The sequence below is a fragment of the Canis lupus genome, chromosome 5 (assembly GCF_011100685.1).
Source record: "Canis lupus familiaris isolate Mischka breed German Shepherd chromosome 5, alternate assembly UU_Cfam_GSD_1.0, whole genome shotgun sequence".
NCBI classification, from domain to species: Eukaryota; Metazoa; Chordata; class Mammalia; order Carnivora; family Canidae; genus Canis; species Canis lupus.
In genome coordinates, this window is record NC_049226.1 from 71,357,346 (window position 1) to 71,381,325 (window position 23,980).

General features: G+C 41.8%; 1 protein-coding gene across 4 annotated transcripts; it reads right to left on the minus strand.

Moving 5' to 3' along the window:
* Positions 1 to 1,247: 1,247 nt before the first annotated feature.
* On the minus strand, positions 1,248 to 23,860 carry CENPN (centromere protein N). 4 transcript variants are annotated; one of them, XM_038538222.1, is made up of 12 exons: positions 23,192 to 23,312; positions 22,778 to 22,909; positions 19,819 to 19,999; positions 18,488 to 18,530; positions 16,675 to 16,734; positions 15,968 to 16,044; positions 8,564 to 8,740; positions 8,158 to 8,259; positions 6,856 to 6,919; positions 5,092 to 5,204; positions 2,118 to 2,244; positions 1,248 to 1,885 (listed from the first exon to the last, which is right to left on the minus strand). In XM_038538222.1, exons 2-12 carry the CDS (start codon positions 22,825 to 22,827, stop codon positions 1,803 to 1,805), a joined length of 1,077 nt encoding a protein of 358 aa, XP_038394150.1. In that variant the 5' UTR covers positions 22,828 to 22,909; positions 23,192 to 23,312; the 3' UTR covers positions 1,248 to 1,802. The 4 variants fall into 4 exon arrangements, with proteins under 4 accessions (XP_038394150.1, XP_038394149.1, XP_038394151.1 ...); XM_038538221.1 differs by having other exon boundaries at positions 18,488 to 18,533; positions 23,192 to 23,306; XM_038538223.1 differs by lacking the exons at positions 22,778 to 22,909; positions 23,192 to 23,312 and adding an exon at positions 23,689 to 23,860 and having other exon boundaries at positions 18,488 to 18,533.
* Between the last annotated feature and the right edge of the window lie 120 nt (positions 23,861 to 23,980).

The window sequence follows — 23,980 nt, forward strand, 5'->3', positions numbered from 1 at the left end:
AGAGTGCAGGCTCTGAAGTCTGATTGCCTGGGGCTAATGTGGGCTCAGCCACTTACCAGCCTAAGCTTTGCTATTCACTTCAGTAGAATAAGACTAGTAATGCTGCCGGCCTTATAGGATTGTTATGAAAGTAAGATAAGGCACATAAAATACTTAGCACCGACATAGTAAGTACTACATAAATGTTAGCTATTCATTTTTATAATAAATTCCTTTGGCTGTAGCGGTCTTTGGGTCTGCACTTACTGATCCATCTGTTCCCAAGACTGCATCTGGATGAATGCAGTATGTGTTTCTGGATCACCAAGTACATAAAAGAAGTTCTAGTGTAAGTCAGCGACATACGAAGAAATTGAACTCCCCTCTTCTATAGAATTGCACCAAATTATACCTTTAAATTTAAAGAATAATTCCTCTTAAAGAAGAACTGAGGGCTGACTAAACATCAGGTACATAACAGATAAAGAGTTCCACATATTCTCATTTCCTCAAGCAGGTGCCTGTCTCGGACGGCCGCAAGGTGCAGCCTCAAGTGATTCCACTGTAGGCTGGATAATAGAATTAGTGTCTTCTTTGTTCAGGCTCCAACTGCACATCACTGCTAAGCACCAGGGAGGGCAGGAGCCTGTGAGGAACCATCTCCGAACCAGCAGGGCCTCTGTGCAGAACTAACAGAGGCGTTCAGGCACCGAGCAAAAGTGCCTCCCACATGTGTGCACACAGGGACAGGTGCTTGACACCATGTCTATGGTCTACAAGGAAATTAGCATTACTGAGCCCCTGCAGACTCAGTGCCTCACTGAGATAATGGAAGTGTCTATACCATTTGCTATTTAAGTCAAAAAACATATTTTTTGCATATCTATAATCTGTAGATAGTACCATCACAGTATAAAGTATTCTTCAGCCCCACTTCTCTGACTGTATTTACATATCTGCATATTAAGCCTGTTTTTGGTTTTCATCAAAAGTAATTGATGTACCAGTTTTTAAGTATCTTCATTCACAAATTCATGTTTTCTTCACTGCTTTGCCCACTGGCTGACACCATTTCAATTATTCAAACTTATAGCAGCTGGAGGTACCTGTATGTATGTGTTACATGGCTATTTTATCATCATAATATCTGTTTTTATACCCCAAATCCTTTGTGGAACAAAATAGGGACTAGATTTTGAAACATAATTAAGAAAGGACCTGCTACTTAGTGATAATCACTGAAAAATTTCCATCAGAAGTAACCGATATACCAGCTTTTCAATCTTTATTTATAAATCAGTATAATATGGTGAGTCTTAATATATGATAAAACAGATTATGAAAAATATCATATTTACAATGAAACTATTATTTTATATTATGAATCATTTGATATGCTACCTCCTGCAATAGCATCATGGAACCAACTCTACCCTTTGAATGGACCAATTTTATGATTTTCCTAGGAAGTTTTGAGTTAAGGATAGTTTCTCGCTGCTTCTTTCCAGGATCCAAGTCTTCAGACAAATCCCTGGAAACAAGCAATTAGAACCTGATCTCTCCAGGATGGAGGAGAAAAAGGACATGTTGTCACTTTTTAAAAGCTCACAGTTGCTATGCTTTGCAGGATATGGGAGAGAGGGGTACACAGTGGAGGAATACAGAATCAATCCCAATAAATATACTGAACATTTGTGAACTGTCAATATCAAGAATTAATTTCTAAAACACAAGTTCATACACAAAAGCTATCCTGCTAGCTGTTAATTAAATGCATAGACAATAGTCAAAGAGATGCTGTGCTTACAAAAACCACATACATCTTATTTATCTTTAATTTTAAAATAATTCATCCCCTTATTGGGTATGCAAGTGAGCAATGGAGAAAGTGGTGCATCTGCAATACCTGAAATTAAAAAAGAAAAGAAAAGAAAATGAGTCAGTTTAACAATGGCCAAGATTTGATGGCAGATTATGGACCCTCATGATGTACAGAAGCAGAACATGCAAAATAGGGCATGAGGGGATAGCAGACGAGAGCCAGGAGAACACTTAGAGGTAATTAGCCAGCCAAGAGAGAGGATCGAATGTAGTCTGCTGTTAATTCTTCCTGCCTGTAAAATAAGCTGACTACTTACCAGCTGGTGCTAAGGATTTCAATGCTTCTAGAAGATGCGGGCTGGAGAACTTTATTAGGCACCGGAGGGGCTCTTTTCTCTCCGCCAAGATGTCTCCATTGAAGTCACTTTTGAATTTTGTTTCAAGCTGTCAACGAATATATTTATAAATAACTACTAAATATATCAGCTGGAATGGCAAACTATAATGGAATCAGGTTATGCATTTTATTAATTCTTGTCATCAAGAAATACAGGGATTTTATTTTTATTTTTATTTTTTTATGATAGGCACACAGTGAGAGAGAGAGGCAGAGACACAGGCAGAGGGAGAAGCAGGCTCCATGCACCGGAAGCCCGACGTGGGACTCGATCCAGGGTCTCCAGGATCGCGCCCTGGGCCAAAGGCAGGCGCCAAACCGCTGCGCCACCCAGGGATCCCTTTTTTTTTTTTTTTTAAAGATTTTATTCATTTATTTGAGAGATCCAGCAAGCATGAGTGGGGGGAGGGGCAGAGGAAGAGGGTGGGGGAGAAGAAGGCTCAGGGAGCCGGAGCCAGATGCAGGGCTTAATCCCAGGACTCTGATACATGACCTGAGTTGAAGGCACATGCGTAACCCACTGAGCCACCCAAGTGCCCCCTAGTTTGCATTCTTTTTTTTTTAAAGGTATTTTTATTTATTTATTTATTTATTTATTTATTTATTTATTTATTTATTTATTTATTTATTTATTTATGATAGTCACAGAGAGAGAGAGAGAGAGAGAGGCAGAGACACAGGCAGAGGGAGAAGCAGGCTCCATGCCGGGAGCCAGACGTGGGACTCGATCCTGGGTCTCCAGGATGGCGCCCTGGGCCAAAGGCAGGCGCTAAACCGCTGCGCCACCCAGGGATCCCCCCTAATTTGCATTCTTAACGGCAAATTAGCACCATCTTTTGTAATCTGTCATCTTGATGCAAAAGTATGTCTTTTGAGTCACTACCACTATTTATTTTTACCTAATCATGTAAGATTTCAAAAGTACACAATAGTAAGGAACACAATATAATGAGCCCCGTGTGCACATCCTGCAGCTGAAACCATTATCAATTCACGGCTAGTCTTGTATCATCTACAACCGTACCTCCCCGTTCCTTACTGACCATGGCAATTGGATTATTCTGAAGTAAATCCAAGACATGATGCTAATCCATTTAATATTTCAGTGTGTATCTAAGAAAGACCTGAGAAGGACTCTTTTTAAAAATTTCACCATAACCACATCAAAAAAATTAGTAACAACCTCCCAATCCTTTAATAGCATTAAATATGCAAATCGACTGCTTCAATAGGTACTTGAGTTTTAGATTCTAATTTCAATTTTTTTTTTTAGTTAAAATGACTCTTAAAATTTATTTTTATTTATTTATTGTTAAAGATTTATTTATGTATTTATTCATGACAGACCTAGAGAGAGAGGCAGAGACACAGGCAGAGGGAGAAGCGGGCTCCATGCTGGGAGCCCGAATCGGGACTCGATCCCGGGACTCCAGGATTGCGCCCTGGGCCAAAGGCAGGTGCCAAACCGCTGAGCCACCCAGGGATCCCCGACTCTTAAAATTTAAAGGCAGAATCCTGAAATATTTAGAGGTTGAGTAATGTCTGCAACTACCTCAAACGGTTCAGAATAAATCAACAAAAAGAAATTAAGTAATTGTGGCAAAATGTTAACAACTGGTGAATTGAAGCAAAGCGGAAATAGGTGTTCATTGTAATATCCTTGCAAGTGTTCTGAAGGTTTGACATTTTTCAAAATAGAAAAAGTAGGGAAAATTAAAAGCTTATAAGAATCAATGTGTACCTTGACTTATAGAGTATAGCTATTCTAAACTGTATATACAAACTGAGATTTGTGGATTCTTACTTATTCCTGATCAATGGTTCACTTTAGTGGGCAGAATCAGCCAGAGGGCTTGTAAGAACAGATGGTTGGGTCCCATCTCCAGAGTCCCTGATCCAGTAGGAGGACCACAGTGGGGCCAAGAATCTGCATTTCTTACCCATTCCCAAGTAATGCTGATATGGTGGGTCCAGAGACCACATTTGAGAACCAGTGTCCTAGAGTATGGGCTGTGCAAAGGAACTGGGTTAAAACTGCCATTTAGGGAGCACTAAATGAAAGATATCAATCACCTTTTCCCACTAAAAACAAATTAAAGAAAATAGGTGTCAGGCTTGAGTGATCAGATGAATGGCAGATTTAAAGTATTGCCTGTGGCTGTAGGGGGTGCTACGCAGAAAGAATTTTACTAGACGGGGGAGGGTGTTGAATGCCAAGTATTAGATTAGGGCAATCATCATATGAACCTTGAATTCTTCTATTGGGGGCACTGGGCTTGCCCCTAAGCTGGCCTTCTTGGTGGGCAGTGGCACACTTCTGGAATGAGCTAGATTCGCAGTACTGACTAGGCTACTGGTTTTTCTCCTGTGATGCCAACTGGGTTATGTCATGACTTATTTTTTTCATTTATTCTTTTGTTCAACAAGTATTTATGAGCACCGACTATGTGTGTTGCTCTAGGTGTGGATGGGCTAGAAAGGTAGAACTTACAATTTTCTCCCCTCAAAAATATAGATTGTGGCCAATTATACATAACTAAATTAATATGTAAGATTAAATAAAGGTAAATTCATAATTTCAAAAAGTCCCCTTTGCTAACAGAGGCACTTAATAAATATGATAAAAATGTCTATCCTAACTCATAAATTCATTATGCAAAATTAAAGTGATACTATACCTATTGTGCTAAGTAATGTATAGAATTGCTGCATCACTGCTGTACACTTAAAACTGCTATAACATCGTGTGTCAACTCTATTCAATAATTAGAAAAAATTAAAAAAGAAAAAAGTGATAAAGGAAAAGAAAGTTTCTTAAAGCTGTCCACTTAAAGTTTTTGTTCTTTTAAAAAAATATGGATAACTCGTAGTTCACATTTAGAGCAAAGTCCCACCTTATATTGTGCGAATTCTAGTCTTGGTTGAGAATAGTCTCCAAAAGTTTCTTGAGTCACTCTCTGGACTCTCTCTTTTTCTATTCTGTTTTCATGAATGATCCGAGAATCCACTAAATATGGAAGATTTCAAAACAAAACAGATATTAGAAATGTATTTCATCCGTAAAGTATCCTCTTTTCATTCCTTTCAACTTGCTCGTGTCATTTAAAAATAATGTTTAGTTTCTTCTCTTGATTGCAATAATTCCTTATTAAAGGAAAGTTGCAAAGCACAGGCTGATAAAATAAAAATCCCCCATTCTACCAATGCATAGAAAGCACTGTTAACACTTTAATGTATTTCTGTCTAGCCTTTTCCTTAATGAATAGAAAGATAAGTATTTTCTAAACTGAGATGATAAAATACACACAATTTTGCATACTGCTTTCTCTACTTAACATGAAATTAACGGCAGTTCCTATGCCATTGGAAAGTCATAAAAATGTTTATTCATAACTGTTGTACCATTTCATTTTATTGCCAAATCATTGCTGAGAGATAGGAAAATGTTCATTTCTATAAATCTAGATTGTATCCCACCACTCTTCTCAACTTTCTAGTTCACTTCAGTAGTTTCTTACTCTCTTCTCCAGGGTTTTTTAGGAGAGACTCCTGCCATCTTCAAGTAGCAACAAAGTCACCATTCTGATTATTCAAGGATCAGTTTATCCAGTGCATTTGGAGACAGGGCTCCAGGGCTCCACACTCAAGAGAGATTTGGATTTCACACCTGGCTTTGGTGATTACTAGCTGTGTAACTTTGCCTAGCAAGTTACTGAACCCTTCTGAATCCCAGCTGCCTAATGAATAAAGGACTGTTCAGGAGACCACTATGAAGATGAAGGAAGTGATACCTATAAGCATCTGAGTGTGGTGCTTGGCACAACAGAAATGCTTGACTATAAGTTAATTTTTAAGTGTTATTATTTGATGTTCTGGTAAATTCTAAAAGGAACCTATGGTAGCTTAGTTTCCCTTTTCATTAAAAATTTTTTTTAAAAGATTTTATTTATTTATTCATGGGGAGACACAGAGAGAGAGGCAGAGACCCAGGCAGAGGGAGAAGCAGACTTCCCATGGGAGCTCAATGTGGGGCTTGATCCCAGGACCCCAGGATCATGACCTAAGCCAAAGTCAGACATTCAATCACTGAGCCACCCAAGTGCCCCCCCCCAATTTTTTTTTTCTTAAAGATTTTATTGAGATAGAGAGAAAACGTGAGTTGGGGGAGGGGCAGAGGAAGAGGGAAAAGCAGACTCCCTGCTCAGCAGGGAGCCAGACATGGGATTGATCCCTGGACCCCAAGATTATGACCTGAGCCAAAGACAGCCAGCCTCCCAACCCATTGAGCTACCCAGGAGCCCCTTAGTTTCCCTTTTCAACAGAAAGTTAATTTTCAATTTTTCTGAAAGCAGTAGATAGTTTTGAATCCGGCTCCTAGGGAATCCCTGGGTGGCTCAGTGGTTTAGTGCCTGCCTTCGGCTCAGGGCATGATCCTGAAGTCCCAGAATTGAGTCCCACGTCGGGCTCTCTGCCTGGAGCCTGCTTTTCCCTCCGCCTGTGTCTCTGCCTCTCTCTTTCTCTGTCTCTCATGAATAAATAAATAAAATCTTAAAAAAAAAATATCTGGCTCCTAATGATTAGATGTTTTACCAAGTGACAGAAATCTAAAAAGGAATGATGTGCTTCCAAATTTCGGTTTTATCTTAAAACACACATACTGTGTATATCCAGCTCCAGGGATTTTTCCTGCAGAGGTGTAGTGGAGTTGTAAGTTTCAAAGGTCTAAAAAAAGAAAAAAGAAAAAAAGTGAATCTTTTCCTAACTTTTAACATCTTGAAATATAAATAATAAATGGTTTTAGTACATAACAGCTTGTCAAATCTTATCTTTATTTATTTATTTTTTTTCAACAGAAAGAGATTTGAGGCCACATCCAGGCTGAGTTAAGCATTTCTCCCAGAGCAGGAGGCTGGCAGAGGCTGCTGGGCCAGCAGCATGTCTGTTTTGAATGAGAAGCTCTGTACTTTGTTAGCATAAAAATGATTCTGGATGAAGCCTGGGTGGTAAGTGGAAAAGCTAGAAGAATCCCAGGCAGAATTTGCAATGTGATGCTTCAGCTTTATAGCTGCATCTTCATTACTGTAAAATATTCCCTGAAGCTCCTTTTGGAAAAATCATTTTGCTACTGAAGCCAATCTCTCAATCCCATCTTACTTGCAGTTGATGTTTTTATAATTAAGCATGTGACAGTGTGAATTTTCCTAAGAATGCAACTGTCATAGCAGAACAGGTGGGAGGGTGGAGGGTAAGAGGGGAGAGGGTTACTGTGGGCAAAAACCATTAACTTAGTGTTAGATTTTTTTTCCATAGAATGGCTTGCAGAGAGCCATCACTTCTTTCTACTTAAAAGAGATGAAAATACACATAAATATAACATATCTAAGGGCTCAAAGATATACCCAGAGCACTAACAATCCATCTACAGGAGTCTAAACATATGAGCACACTGTTGCCATGCAGAGAAAATAATCCCGAGTCTGTGAGTAAAGCCAGATCTCTTATCATGAAAGGAAACAATGCCTTCAAATAATTTCAACAAACAAATAAACTGTGGGATTTAATAATAAACCAGTGCTTTCCCCCTTCCTTGTAATTCCTATATCACCTGCTTGACTAATGGGACAAAAAAATTAATTCTACTTCTCTCGGGCATAATAGAATAATATAATTAGCTTTGAAAGACAGTGTCAAGTTACTCCAAAGATAAATTCTAATTGGAATAGCTGATTTGGAAACTGGGATCTGTAACAAACTCTAGTGAATAGTGAATAGTATAAAACACAATGCAATTTAACAAAGAGGACAGTGAGGCACTGTGGTTTCCTTTTATGTTAACTCACTAAAGGCTTTTCTCCACTTCAGTAATATCAGAAATAATCTCCTTCTGTTGGAGGTGGATTTTCCCACCTGCTCAGATGCTTCTAACACAAGTGTGAACGAGAAAATGGAGATGTGCTTACCTGATTATACTGTTTAAAAACAATAGCCTTCAGAGAGTCCAGATACCGGCTCCTCAGGTCCATTTTCACAATTTTATGGTGATTGCTAGCAACTGTCAGTGCCTGGAAGTGAAAATTGGCAAAACTATTAGGATTACCACATTTATCCCCCAATATCTGTAATAACTATAATATTTGGTTGAATTTTTGTATTAAGCACACATTACTTCTAGATTAACAGACAATAAGAGAGAACTCCAAACTCATGCTTGTGCCATGCTACCACTTGTAGAACACTTTCTGCTTGTTTTAGGAAATCAAGAATTACATGTGGCATTTTATATAAAATGCATATTGAGCAGTTTAACCCTACCTAAACCTCTAAGAGTAATAAGAATATTATAGCTTATAGTAATTGGTTCCATACCTGACCCAGAAGAGGTATATTGCTCCTCAGTGGGCAGGAGGAAGTGAAGGCATAGGGAGTCTGGGAGTAATATACCACATAAACAGGTTTGTACTGGTTTGGCTTTCTATACTGCGTTCCCCAGGCAATTCGAATCCATACTGCATTCTCCTCAGCATCTCTGAAGCTGACCATCACCTTAAAAATAAAAAAAAAAAAAAAGAGTTAAGTTTCCTAATTAAAATCTGTACCAGGGGTACTGGCTGGCTGAGTTGGTACAACATATGACTTTTTTTTTTTTTCTTTACAATGTATGACTCTTGATCTCAGGGTCATGAGTTCAAGCCCCATGTTGGACATAGAGCTTACTTAAAAAAAAAAAAGCCACACACACACAAAAATCTGGGGCGCCTGGGTGGCTTAGTCAGTTAAGTGTCTGCCTTCAGTTCAGGTCATGATCCTGGAGTTCTGGGGTCGAGGCCCATGTCGGGCTCCCTGTTCAGTGGGGAGTCCACTTCTCTCGCTCCCTCTGCCCCTCTCTAATAAATAAAATCTAAACAAATAAACAAAATCTGTGGCACCAGCAAGTGCTCTTTAGGGGTGAAGGATGTTACTATAACCTTGCACACAGGCTGAGATCCAGCAGTCTTTTCTACTTTCCATTACAGTGTTTAGGAATCTTTGGAAAAAGATTCTGTGGTTGTTTTGGAAAGATACATTATGCCTTGCCAGGTCTTTTGGAAAGAAAACAAGTTTTAAATCCTACAATCAGGATATCCCAATTTTTCAATAATTTCTTGGGCTTGTTTAAAAAAAAAAAAAAACTGTTCCCTGACATGTAAAAATTTATGAATGAAGGCAGCCTTGCAAATGACATACCTGTTTCATAATGAAGCCGTTTCAGCATCAAGCACAGACCTAGTGTGCACTATAAAGTTTAATAGTAAGATTTCTATGTAGTGATGGGCTCTAATATATTAATCCTAATGCTCATATGCATTTAACTCAGATGCTAATAATTACTCCAAAGTAATGTGGTAACAATATAGAAAATTCTATTTCATTTCCATTTCATGGATAAAACACAGATTTTTCCAAACTTCTAAATATAACTGCCAGTTGGTTTGGAATTTAATAGCCTGTTCCTAGATACTTAGGCTCCCCCTCAATTCAGCTTCCCCTGGGAGGCCAGATCCTGGTCAGGAGACACCCGAGACAGGCACAGTTGGCTTGCCCACATCTCTTTACTTCCTCCCTCTTGTATCCCACTCCAGAAGAAGCAGGCTGCAATGTGGCTGCTGGCATTAGCAAAGAAGGCAGTTATTCTGACTCTGCCCACTCTTTATCTGGCTGCTTTCCTGTATTCCGTTGGTGTGTGATACAAGGAACCTTCCTTGTGTGGTGTGGAGGGTGTGGAGCATGTGGAGTGTGAGGAGCTTTCCTGTATTCCCTTTCATGATAAGGGATCTGGTCTTACTCACAGACTCAAGGTTATTATTTCCTCTGCATGGCAACAGTGTGCTCATGTTGAGACTCCTGCAGATGGATTGTTAGTGCTCTGTGTATATCTTTGAGCCTTAGATATGCTATACTTATGTGTATTTTCATCTCTTTTAATTAGAAAGAAGTGATGGCTCTCTGCAATATTTCCTGTATTCCTGTACTTCCTGTTTTCCTGTATTCCCTTGGTGTATGATACAAGGAACCTTCCTTGTGTGGTGTGGAGGGTGTGGAGCGTGTGGAGTGTGAGGAGCAGCCTGACCTTCTCGAGTGAGCAGCACAGTGCTTGGCCCTAACAGGCGCTGAGTGGACCTCTGCTGGCTTAAATGGAAGAGGACAGGGTCTAACTCTGAATAGCCTCTTTGTGTCACATTACAAAAGCAAAGCCTGTAAAATCAAGATTGAATGCAGTATGTGGAGGGAACATTTTACCAGAGGGAGAAAATTGGTTGTACTCAACATATTCAGGTAATCTCTCTAGCCCAGAGTGAGGATAATTTAGGTACAGCCTTGTGGAGAAGCTTAAAGATGTGTCCTCCCTACATTGGATGTATAGTTGGGCATACATGTTTAAGTATACAGTTTCCTGGAGGTCCTGTATCACTTCTCAAATTTTTCCTAAGGGTCTATGATCCAAAAAAGATTAAATAAAGATCAATGGACTAAGAGAAAAGGATATTCACAGAACCAATATAATCTTGGCCAGGTAGCTTTCAGATATTAGGTCTCACATTCTTCTAGTAAAGATGATATTCAGATACCTGAAGAGGTAGGGCTCAAATGCAGACCGTTACTATTTTCCTAAGAAACTACCTTAATAGATATCATCCTTTAGTAGTCAGGACAAAGCATTTTTTATCAAGGATAGCTCAGATAAATATTGTTCAAGCCTAACTGGCCATGGCCACAAAAAAGTTTAGTGTGGTAATCAAATGTAACTTACAACACAGAGAATTGCTACATATTTAATTATATTAGTATATTTAGCATAGACTATCATTATTATACCACATGATCTACAGGTATTAAAAGGAGAGTAAATATGCTACCTTTTTACAATTGAAATATATATTTTAGTTTGTCTTTTCTTTCTTTGTAAGAACATACTGTTTTGAATAGTTTTACATGGTAAGATAAAGAGTTAATCTCTCTCTCTCTCTCTTGCACACAGAGATACACACACTCTCAAAGGCTCTGGATGGGATGTCCTGTAGCACAGGCTCCACCCATTACTCCCCAGTTAGGTTCCCAGCTCCCTCTCATACCAGCTTCTCTACCCAATTGGTTCAAGGGCGGGAAGTTCTTTTTTTTTTTTTTTTTTTTTAAGGGCAGGAAGTTCTTGACCTGAAGTCCCTGGTCAGAACTCAGAGTGCTTAAGAACTAACTGAAATTTAGCATCTTCTTTAATTGTGAAGGTAGGCAACAAAATGTGGAATGTTAGGACCTGTTTGTTTTTTGTAGAAACTGTCCCAAATATTTTCTCAATTGTTGGCACCTGCCTCAAAAATATAATTTACGACTTTGAAACTGTTTTTTAGACCTACTATGAGAGTACTTACTGTGTTAATTAAGAAACACATGATGACTACAGCACAACTTAGTATTTTAATGCCTTAATAATGGTCTTTTAACATATCTTGTTTTTCTTGTAATTCTATGTATTATAGCATTTAAAAATAATCTTCTGGGGATCCCTGAGTGGCTCAGCAGTTTAGCGTCTGCCTTCAGCCCAGGGCATGATCCTGGAGTCCCAGGATCAAGTCCCACATCAGGCTCCCTGCATGGAGCTTGCTTCTCTCTCTGCTTGTGTCTCTGCCTCTCTCAGTCTGTGTCTCTCATGAATAAATGAATAAAATCTTTTAAAAAAAATAAAAATAATGTTCTAAGAAGTGGTGTGTAAGTTTCACTAACAGCAAAAGGTGTCCTTAGCAAAGAAAGGTTAAGATGTCTGTCCTACAGCAGCGGGCAAGTTTATTTTCACTCCAGGAGTCTCTACATGGCATGATATCACCATTGTCAGCCTTTAGGAAAGTGGGGTTATCCAGCTGCTAGTTAAGTTATGAAGAGGAAAGTAGGAAGTTGAGTTGAAAAACAGGGTTAGCACATGTGGGCCAGCTCGCAGCAGGGGAGCCAGGGAGACAGAAAAGACACAGGGTGGTGGGCGTCTGCTGGCCTTTCAAGCAGGAAGATCTGACCAATAAAAAAGCTCCTTTGTTCTCCCAGCCTTTCCCACTAATCTGCCTGAAATTCATTCAGGAGGCAAAGGCTTTTGGCACACTGCAGTGACAAAAGAAGAAATCTAACCACTGAAATACATGGCCATGGAAGTAGGAAGATATGGGAGCACATTTCACTCTTCTAGAATGGTCAGGACAGGAGGCGTGGGGTTCAGACCACAGAAGTTCCTGGTGCTGGACGGAAGGGCAGGAAAGACTGTCAAAAGGGAAGAAGACACTGAAAGGGAAGGACTCTGACAAACTCTGAACTGCAGCTAAGAGCAGCTCTCTCTACGCTTTTGGCATGGGGTGAACAGGGTGGGAACATGGTTTCTCAAAAGGATTTAGCCAGTCGTGTTTGTCTTCATAAAAAAGGCTGCTTCCAGAAGGGTCCAGACCAAATATCTATATTTATGGACAACTGGCTAGGGATTCTGGGCCAGTGAGGCTGGTTGTTTAAAGAAAAGCAGGTGCACATGCCATACCCACGGTCCATATGGGACTCTCCTTTAATCTCTGAAAAGTGTATTATCTCATGGTATGAATATCTTTCAAATATAATAAAACATAACAAGAACAGAGTAACAAAGAGTAATTATTCACAAAAGACAAAAAACACCCCCCCACCCCCGAAAACCCAAAGAGGAGACATACCTTCTCTTGGCTCACAATTACCCTTGAATTAATTTATAAATTAAAGTAGACCCCCACTCAACATGATGAAGATTTCATTTTGTAAACCTGATAAAATGATTCTAAGTTTCTTCTTGAAGAATAGCCAGGACATTTTTGGTAAAGAAGAGTAACTGGGGGTAGGGACAGTGCTGACTTGTTTTAATGGTTATTAAAATATTTTACAAACCACAGAATTAGAGGAATGAGCGATTTGCAGAGAATGTGCTCAATCCATTCATCCCCAGCATCTGTTGCACACTTGCCTGTGTCAGAGAGGGGCAGGATGGTCGGTTTTCTCTCAGGGGAACTATGACAATTAAAGTAGGAAAAGGGAAGAGTATGGTGACAGTAGCACAGGACAGGGGAATTGCCATGGGGGGAGGGCAGAGACACTCCCTGAGGGAGCACTAGTTAAGTGGAGGCCAGAAGGATGGGGAGGAATGAGCTGTGTCAAGGCCAAGTAGAGGAGGTTCTTCCAAGGAGGAGAGGGAACATCCTGTGGCAAGTTCAAGAACTGGAAGAAGACTGGCTCAGTTTGGCTGGAGTGTAGAGTACAGGTGTTGGATGTAGGAGTGCACAAGGAGAAACTGATCAGAAGTAGAACAGACTCTAAAAGCATGAATGAATCTGAAGAATCCAATGATGATGAACCAGTAGAAAAAGCTCAATTAGTCTACAAATGGCACTGGGACAACTCATTAGCTTCTGAAAGGGAAATGATGAACGACTCCATCACCACCTCCCTCCTTGCTTCCACTAAAGTAAGTTCCCATGGCCGAACCTCACCGGGGGGCAGGCTGAGTGCAGAAACTTGGGGGGTGCTCTGGCAAAGGACAGAAGGCAAGGAAGGGAGTCAGTCAGAGACAATGAAGTGCACTTTCGGATGGGCAGAAGACAACCAGAAGACAGAGATGGAGGATCAAGAGGGTCTGCCAATTCTTGTGACCTTCCTGAGCACCAGAAATGGATGTTGTGCATCTGGTGCAGGGCAGAGACTAAGCTGTGAGAGCCTGCCAGTGTCACCATGAGGAGCATGAGCTCAGAGTCACCTGCCTGGGTTTAAACGCCAGCTCTGACGCTTACCACTGGGAGACCCACCTTGTTTTATCAGGAGGGTGCAGTGAGTTAGTGACTGGCAAGGGCTTAGCCCAGGGCCTGGCACACGTAGCTGTTTGCAATCAGCATTACTGGGGAAAGAGAACCATGGGATTTTATGATATCACCAGTGCTGCCAAACAGGGAGGTTCTCAAACTTGACATTAGTATCACCTGGAGGGCTTTGGCCCACCCCTATGGTGTCTGAGGGAGCCCAAGAATTTGCAGGTCTAATACGTTCCCAGGTGATGTGGATACTGCTGGTGTGGGGATCATACTGTGAGGAGTACGGCCTTTCAAAACCCAGTTTCAACACAAAGACAAAGAGCAGTGGCCAGAATGCAAGGGGCTTAAGCACGAAGCCGGCAAGGGTATATTACCCTTTCAGAGGGTCTTTTTGGAAAGGTTTTTGAAGTCGCCAATAAATACCACCCTTCCAGCCTGTTCTGCTAGACCCACTGCTACACATAAGGCAAGAGTTGGTAGGTGGAGGCCAAGCATGTTTATACATAGCAGAGTGGGAAGCAGTAGAGACTATAAACTTGAAACAGAACAGAGAATAGCAAACCTGCGGTCCTACGAGGCTGCAGGAGATGGATTTCAACCTTTCACAGGAGGGGTGCTATAAGAACATGCTCAGTGACAAGCAGGTAGGTACAAGTATGGTGGAAGTCACAAGGGGTGAGCTGAGCAGATGGAAAGACCACTGTGTATGGAGAGGGAACGCTACCATTCTGGAAAGGACAGCCAGAGCACGGTGACTGCAGCAGGTTTTTGGGAATGTCTTGCCATGCAAGGAGAACTAAGGCAGATCAAGGTGGGAAGAGAATGAAGTAAGGGAGGCCATTAAAAAAATGACTGCCTGAACCTACGGGACAATATTCGGTGGTGGGTGCCTGGGTGGCTCAGTTGGTTGAGTGCCTGACTCTTGATTTCAGCTCAGGTCATTATCTCAGGGTTGTGAGATTGAGCCCTGCATTGGGCTCTGCGCTGGGTGTGGAGCTTGCTTGAGATGGTGTCTCTCCCCCTCTGCCTCTCCCCTCACGCTCTTTTTCTCTCAAAAAAAAAAAAAAAAAGGGGGGGGGGGACGCCTGAGTGGCTCAGTGGTTGAGCATCTGCCTTTGGCTCAGGTTGTGATCCCAGGGTCCTAGAATCAAGTCCTGCATCAGGGTTTTTGCATGGAGCCTGCTTCTCTCTCTGTCTCTGCCTCTCTCTGTGTCTCTCATGAATAAATACATAAAATTAAAAAAAAAAACAAAAAAACCTCAGTGGTACTTGTGGAATGGCAGCTGAAGATTCACGGGTGCTCTAGAGCTACACTGCCAGTTCTGTAGCCACCAGCCACCCGTGGCTACTGCACTAAAATTCACTACAGTTATAGAAGATGAACATTACACTTCCTCGGTCACACTGGTGGCCACATGTGTTACTAGCTAGTGTACCAGACAGTGTGGATTTAGAATAGTTCCATCATTGCAGAGTTCTACCCCCCAGTGCTCCTCTGAGAAAGAAGCATTTGGCCCTGAATTGACAGGTGAGGGGAGAGGGAAGTTTTCATAATTAAGCAGGATTTGTCTTTGATCTGGCTTAGCATAGTATGGGATATTAACAATTAAAATCCTTACCAAAAAATATTTTTTTAAATTTTTTATTTTATAAATGTTTATTTATTTATGATAGTCACAGAGAGAGAGAGAGAGAGAGGCAGAGACACAGGCAGAGGGAGAAGCAGGCTCCATGCACCGGGAGTCCGATGTGGGATTCGATCCCGGGTCTCCAGGATCGTGCCCTGGGCCAAAGGCAGGCGCCAAACCACTGCGCCACCCAGGGATCCCCCCTTACCAAAAAATAAAAAAAACCCAAGGTAGTAGGTAAATTTTAACTGCACAGATGTCTTGATATTGCATTTCATGGAAATTCAGACAAATTTAATTCTTACATTTTTCAATGCTCTCTGAAGAATTTTCTTAAATGAACTTTTGAATTGTTCCATATCAAAAAGGTCAATGTCTTCACCTGTCAAAGTGAAAAGAAAAAGAAAGACAAATCAAGGGAGTACAGTGTTCTAGAAATACATTTGCAAAGACTCTGAAGGTAAGCATTCTGTGTAACCTCGAAGAGCTATAATGATCAAATCAGAACAAAGCTGTCGGGTACCTCAGACACAGCATCACCAAATATATTTTTCATTTTTCCCACAAAAGAGTAATTTTGAAATTACTGATTTTGAAAGAAGAGACATTTAAGAGGAACATATTGCTATTCATTTTTAAATTGCCAAAATATAAAATCTAAGTGTTCAGTTTAAAATGGAAAACACTGAAGTCCCTGGCTGGCTCAGTGAGAAAAGCATGTGACTCTTGATCTCAGCATTTTGAGTTCAAGCCCCGTGGTAGGCACAAAGATTACTTAAAAAAAAAAATTAAAGATTTTATTTGTTTATTTGAGAGAGTAAGCAAACAAGAAAAAAGGAGCAGGGGAGAGGGGCAAAAGGAGAGGGAGAAGCAGACTCTCCACTGAGCAGGAAGCCTGACATGGGGCTTGAACTCAGGACCCTGGGATCATGATCTGAGCTGAATGAAGGCAGATGCTTAACTAACTGAGCCACCTAGGTGCCACAATTTTTTTGAAAATGGGAAACATTACCTGGTCCTTTACTCATCTGAAAAACATCCCAAACTTTCCGGTGCCGATGAAATTGAGTATCTGAGAGAGGAAGGAAGAGCTTAATCCTGTTATATCCTAGAACTCTTAAGTAATGTGCTTATAAATACATATCTCAAATATGTATTTAACATAACATGACACCAGAGAAATTAGGTCAGACACATTTTTGTTCAAAATATACCTTTTATATGGATTAAATTTTCTCCCCCCAACTATCATCTCACCCAGGCTATTTTCCTCCCTTGCTTGGATGCTCCAACAGACTCCTATAGGTTCTCTCCCATCCTCCCCAGTCTCTGTCTCTGCACTGTAACCAGTGAGCTCTGAAAAAACAAGAACCTGATTCTTTCTTGCTCATAATCTTCACTGCTCATAAGGCTTTGCATTATTCTTAGTATAAAGACTGAAATCCTCCAAGTGGCCTCTAAGGCTCTGTATCATCCGCCTATCCATGCCTCATTTGATTTGACACCTCCTATATCCCAGAGTTCCCATTTTTAACCTCTCCACTCCTCTACTTCATCCTCCTGCTCCAAGACTTCCAGCACTGTGCCCTTTGCTCTTCTGTTCCTTAATCTCCCATCTTCCCTTTGCCTAGTTAATGCCACCCATCCTTTGGCTCTCAGCTCATGTCCTCAAGGAAGTCTTCCCTAAACCCTCCGTGTGGCAGATCCCACTCTGCTCACACAGAGCCCCTCTATGTTATCCTTCATAGCATCTGCTATAGTCTGCAAGAAGGCATTTGTGTGATTAAGCAACCTGCCTCCTCCATAAGACTATGACCTCGTAAGAATGAACTAACCTGTTTGACCCACCAGCACCTAGAATACAGCCTGCCACTTAGTAGTGCTTAATGAACATCTGAACAAACATGTGAGAAATGGGAACTACGTGGATCCACCATTTATAGTCTCGATGTAATCCAATCGCTGAAAATTAGACAGACTTAACCAGAGGTTGATGTGTAAATGAATTCAGCTATTTCATAGTTGGAGCAGAATACAAAGCTAATATTTGTTATGCACCAGGTCATAAAAGGAGTTAATATAAGTTGATAATAATTAATAAATACCAGACTATGTTCTAAGAACTTGACAAGGACTCTTTATTTTATCCTCATCATAACCTTATGCAATGTTATTGTTATGATGTAGGTCTGTCAAATGATAATAGTAAGGCATAGAAATTCTTCCTCTCTAATAGACTTACTCATTTATTGATCCCATTTACTATCATCTCTGTTATGTTCCCAATGGCCTCCCCCAGGACTCACAGGGAAACAATGATAGAGCCATGAACCGAACCCAAAAAATCTGGCCTACGCTCTGTTGCTTCTTGACGAGGAGAGTAGACATCTTAAAAAAATAGAAAAGAAAACTAGGACACAAAGGAAAAGACCCAAAGATGAGGAAGGAGAGGGGAGGTAAAAAGCTACATTGTAATAAGAACATTGTCAGAAATATATTTTCAAATTCTGCTAATAACAAACCCTAACACAAGTATCTACTATGTGCTCCTATAGCCAGTGACCCTGCTAAGAGCTTTCCAAGAATCTGATTTAACCCTCCAAGCCACCCTGTGAAGTAGGTGCTACTGTTTTACTCCATTTTACTTAGGAGGAGTCTAGGCTTAGCAAGGTAATGTGACTTCTCAGCCAAGTCACGACTGGTACATGACAGAAGAGGGATGGAAACCAGGTCCACCTGACGGAAGAATCTGAGCCCTTACATACAAAATGGCCTCTCTGATGAAATGGGACTGGGAAGTGTAAATACAAAGCACCGACACTCACAAACGATGTCTAAAAGGGCTGCATCATGGACACTTGCACGCTTCTTCTGAAAGAGAAGATAAAATATTTAGTGGTGATAGTTTGGTTCTGCTCCACTTGCAGTACATTTGAGGGTTGCTCAGAGCAACTGTGTCCAGTTTATGCTCTCCTGACAAGTGTCTCAGTTCAAGCACTCCCCACTCTTCCCCCAGTCTACTTCTTGTTCATCACTTTCAGGCTCTTGTTTTGTTTTTAAATCAGCTCTATCCTTCTCAACTTTCTCTACATCGGGGTCTCCCAAGAGGGCACAACTGACATTTATTAGTTGGATAATTCTTTGTGTAGAGGGCTGTCCTAGGATGTTAAGGAACATTCTGGCTTCTACTCACTACAAGCCAGTGGCATTCCCATAGCTCTGACAACCAGAAATGTCTCCAGACACTGTGTCCTCTGGGAGGTAAAACTGTCCTAGTTGAGAATCACTGCCCTATACATTTACATTTACATACACATATATTATATAGTGTTTTTCAATGTTGTACATAAAGATCTAGTTTATCCTTTTCAATCACTGAAGAATATTTTGTTATGTGGATGTATCATTATTTATCTATTCTCCTAGAATAGCTGTCTCCAACTTTTTTTTCCAACTTTTTGTTTTTTTAATCAAGGCTACTTAACATTTCTATTTATATATATATATATGTACATATATATATATATTTACATGTTCATACCTAAGTATATAAACGTTTACCAATTATAATACTTATATATATATACACACACACACCTCCTTGTTTTTTTATTAATTTTCATTTAAAAAAAATATTTTATTTATTTATTCATGAGAGACACAGAGAGAGAGGCAGAGACACAGGCAGGGGGAGAAGGAGGCTCCCTGTGTGGAGCCCAATCCCAGGACCCCAGGATCACGACTAGAGCCAAAGGCAGACGCTCAACCACTGAGCCACCCAGGTGCCCCATTAATTTTTCCACAAAAATTTCCCACAGTGGAATTGTTGAATCATAACGTGTATTTATTTAAGAGTGATTGAGGGAAGAATGTACAGGGATATGAAAGTTCTTTGTACTACACTTGCAACTTTTCTGAAAATCTGATATCTTTTTAAAACAAAAGGTAATAAATTCACATGAAAGAGGTCTTTTTTCCATACAACTTTAGTTTGATTTGTCAACATATAGCATAATACCCAGTGCTCATCCCATCAAGTGCCCCCCTCAGTGCCTGTCACCCAGTCACCCAATAAAATCTTTAAAAAAAAAAGGAAGAAAGAAAAAACCAAAGGGGTGGTGTGATGTGCAAGTTTCATCATTTTGAACACTGTTACCTCGCAGAGCAGAACCAAGTCCTGAACAAGAGATTCCTTTCTCTGCCGGAAGTTTACATTCTGTAGTTGCTTTTCAGACAAGAAATCCCAGGCTTTGAGGATTGTCATCATTTCAGTCATTGGGATTTTCAAGATAGTCCTCTTGAAAAACTCGGCCACAGTTTCATCCATCTCTTTGGCACTTTAATAAAATAAAAACAGCACAATAAAGTATTAACCAAATATAAAAGTCTGACTTAACTGGGGGCACCTGGGTGGCTCAGTGGTTGAGCATCTGCCTTGGGCTCAGGCCGTGATCCCCGGCTCCTGGGATTGACTCCTGCATCAGGCTCCCTGCAGGAAGCCTGCTTCTCCCTCTGCCTGTGTCTCTGCCTCTCTCTGTGTGTCTCTTATGAATAAATAAATAAAATCTTTAAAAAATAAAAAAGTTTAACTGAACTGAATTTTTCAGCATGTTTTTAGCCAGGATTTTGATTTGTAGGTCAAACACCCAAATGTTTATCTTCTTTCAGGCACTCTGCAAAGTGTTTTTCAACGGGAGGATTTATTTATTTTCTCCTTAAGCCGTATATTTAAATATACTTTGGAGGTTTTAAAAATTAGTGCTCTCTTCTCCTTGACTGGCTAGAGTATTTTGATCTTTTATGGTAATGATATGTAAATCATTCATTCATTTACTGATTCATGTAACACAATTTGAGCACCTGTGTGTGCCAGGCACTTCTAGAGGCAAGGGGGATAGTTCCATCTTTAACTGTAAAGACAAAAGTCCCTGCTGGTATGGAGAATCCATTCTAGTGGGGAGAGAGAGGCAACAGGAAAATCATAAAATGTGTTAAAAGTGGTAAATGCTGGGACGACTGGGTGGCTCAGCGGTTGAGCGTCTGCCTTCGGTCAGGTCATGATCCTGAAGTCCCAGGATCAAGTCCCTGCATGGAGCCTGCTTCTCCCTCTGCCTGTTTTCTGCCTCTCTCTCTCTGTGTCTCTCAGGAATAAGTAAATAAAATCTTAAAAAAAAAAAAAGTGGTAAATGCTGCAGGGAGAATGGAACAGTGCTAGGAAATGATCAGTAGTTAAAATAGAGCAGGCTGGCGATGAGGTGGCAGTGGAGCAAGCAGGCCTTGTAGAGAAGGGGACATTTGAGCCAAACAAGGGGACAGAGTGAGCCACAAGGCTAGCTGGTGGAAGAACTCACTAGACAGAAGGAACAGCAAGTGCAAAAGCCCCAGGGCTTTCAAGGAACAGGGCGAAGGATGCCTCCAGTAAGGCCGGAGTGAAGAGAGAGAGAAGGCACAGAGGAGCAATAAGGTCAGAGAACATGGAGGCCCAGGGATCACTGCAAGGATCATGGCTTCTACTCTGACAAACTGGGGACTGGAAGATTTTTGAGAAGAGGTGGGATCGGTCTGGCTACTGTCCTGGGGGCGAGGGTGGAAGCAGGAGGCCAGCCAGGAGGCTGCTAAAAGGCAAGTAAGAGATGAAGGTGGAGAGAAGCAGAGGTGGCAGGAAGAGGTCAGACTCTGGATATGCTCTTAAGGGAGAGCCCACAGGAGTTCCTGATGGACTAGATGTGGGAAATAAGAGAGAGGAGTCAGAGGTGATAACAATGTCTGTAGCAGGCAGCTGGAGGAACGGAGCTGTTACCTGAATTAGGGAAGACTAGAAGTGTGGGCAAAAGAAAGCTCAAGAATTCTGTTTTGAACATGTACATTTTGAGATTAATTGTTCAACTCCAAGAGGAGATACTGGAATAACCTGTGGGATGTATTGGTCTAGAGGACACAGTAAGAGATGGAGGTAAAGAGGACGGTAGTCTCTTTCTCCTTTAAGATGTCACCAATTAACATAGTGCTGCTCTCTCACTTTTCCTGCCCGGTGCCTGAAGGGGAGATTCTTTTAACTGTCCAACAAGTCTTGAGCCCCAAATCTGGGCAACTGACAAGGGCAATGATCTTCATGAGCATTGCTCAGTGGCTGTCTCACAGCTGTGGCCCTGGGAAGGGGGTTTCTGAGCCTTTTTATTATTTTCCTCGGGGCAGAAGCTGTGGGCCAAGGGTGACAGCTGATCTTAACTCTGCTACTTCATTTGGAGACCCTGATGCACATCTCCCTCCCCCACCCCGGGCCCCTTTTAAAATATGGCACATAACAAGCAAGCAAGTGTGATTTCTAAAACAAGATTAAGGATAGATGCAGAATTTAAATTTAAATTCTCTGCCTTTCTTGCAATACAAGAAAAGAGCACACGGAAGATGCAGAAATCAGCCTGTCAGTCTCCTTTGCTTCCACCATGCCTACGAGATTTGCGGGGACACAGAGAGACGTGCCCCTCTACAAGAATCCAGGCTGTGATTTACTCCTACCATTTGAGTGTTTGTTGAACACTGTACAAAATCTACAAAATCTAAGTTGGCCATTGCCAACTTCCAAAAAAAGATACTGATAGTCAACAGGATTTTAAGAAGATAGTGAAAACAGCAGTTAAAGCAAAAATAAAGCGAATTATTAGGAGTGGTTTAGAAAAACAACTGAATTAAGAACGTGAGAACGGAATCAAGATCATGAGAACTGAGCCTGACTTGTTTTCTTATCCAGATACAGGACCAACCTCCCTCAACGTCAACACTAAAATCCTCACCATGGTCTACAAGACCCTGTGTTTGCTTCTTGCCTCCCTCCCCATCACCTACCCCTCTCTCCCTGGCTTTCTGAGCTCCAGCGATATTCACCCTGAGTTCCTCTAGTACGAAGGGATCTTTCCAGAGAAGGGCCATTGTACCTGCAGTTACCCCTGCCTAGAAGGTTCTTCTTGCACCTGTTCACGTGGGGCTCTTGCAATGGAGAGCTAAGCTATCTCAGCTTGGATAGCTTCTAGTCTGACTTATTCTGACCACCCATTCTAAGGGTATCTCCCCACCTTCTAGTGCATATGGTCTTTAATTATCTTGCTTTAACTTACTGATTACTGTATTGCTTTACAATATTAGGAACGATGTCTGCTTTCTTCATGGCTAGTCTCTAACTGATCAATACACACGAAATGACATGTTAGATACTCTCTGTCAGCAGTGTGCTGAGGAGATAAAATAACCTGGAAAAAATCAGGGTCCAACAGTCAGTGATGTATCAAACCAACGTCTCCCATCGAAAACACTGGATCTGGGGGTAAACTTGTAAAACCGCAGATTCCCGGGCCCCGCTGATTTGAACTAGTAGGTGGGCGGCACCGAGCGGGGCGTGAGACCTTGCATTTTTTTTTGGGGGGGGGGGGGAGCCTGATTCTCTAGAATCCCTCGGAAGACTCCATTCTGGGTAGAGTTTGCAAAATGCCTTTCTATAGACTTCTGGTAGATTCTATGGACTTCAATCTCACCCATAAGGTTGATAAACCCGAGTAAACGCTTCTGGTTCCCCGTGACTAATTTCTTTTTAATCCTAGCTCTTAGCACAGGGCCTGGCATATAGCAGGTGCTCAAGTCACTGGTTCAATGAACGCAGGACAAAAAAAAAAAAAAGAGCCCTTTTAGGTGAACTTTTCTGTAGATTTACGTGGAGGAGCTGCCACCGGAGTAGAAGGAAAAACACAAGAGGCCCACGGATGGAAAAAAAAAACCCGGAAGCCAAGCCTGACTTAAAAGAAAAAAAAAAAAAAATCGAAACACCGAACTCCGCGCGCTGCCACAACCCTCGGAGAGCAGAGGCGGGTCAGGTAACACCCCGCGGGAGCTCCCGAGCTGACGCACATCCGGGTAAGGCCCCGCCCCACTGCGGGCGGACGTGACGTCACGGCCGAGCGTCACTGCCCTCTGTCGTCCCAGCCTCAGCCGTGGTTCCCCACCTCTCCCACGAGGCCAAGCGCCAATCCAGCACCTTGGGACGTGTGGTAGTCGCGGAGAAGTCGCCCCGCAGGCCCGGGGGGTGCCTTCCTCTGGGCTCCCGCCGCACTCAAGGGCCCGGTCCCACGCCGCGCGCGGGTCTCCTGCAGCCGGTCATCGCCCGCAGAGTCTCTCAGCAGCCGTTCCCGCCCGCTGCGCCTTCGAAGCCACCAATTGCAGTTCCCGCCGTCCCCCAGCCCCGCCTCCCCGGAGCTCCCCTTTGGACTGTACCCTGGGCACGGGGGGCCGCGTCGCGAGCGGCCGAAGTGAAGCTCGCCGAGCGCCCG

Bases quoted from the DNA above. Each gene is read 5' to 3' on its own strand.
- CENPN (XM_038538221.1), bottom strand. From the start codon at position 22,827: ATGAAGAAAGCAGACATCGTTCCTAATATTGTAAAGCAATACAGTAAT. The intron at 20,000-22,777 runs GTAAGTTAAAGC...ATTTTATTAAAG, and splicing joins GTAAAGCAATACAGTAATCA to TGCCAAAGAGATGGATGAAA. The intron at 8,260-8,563 runs GTATGGAACCAA...TTTCACTTCCAG, and splicing joins ATATACCTCTTCTGGGTCAG to GCACTGACAGTTGCTAGCAA.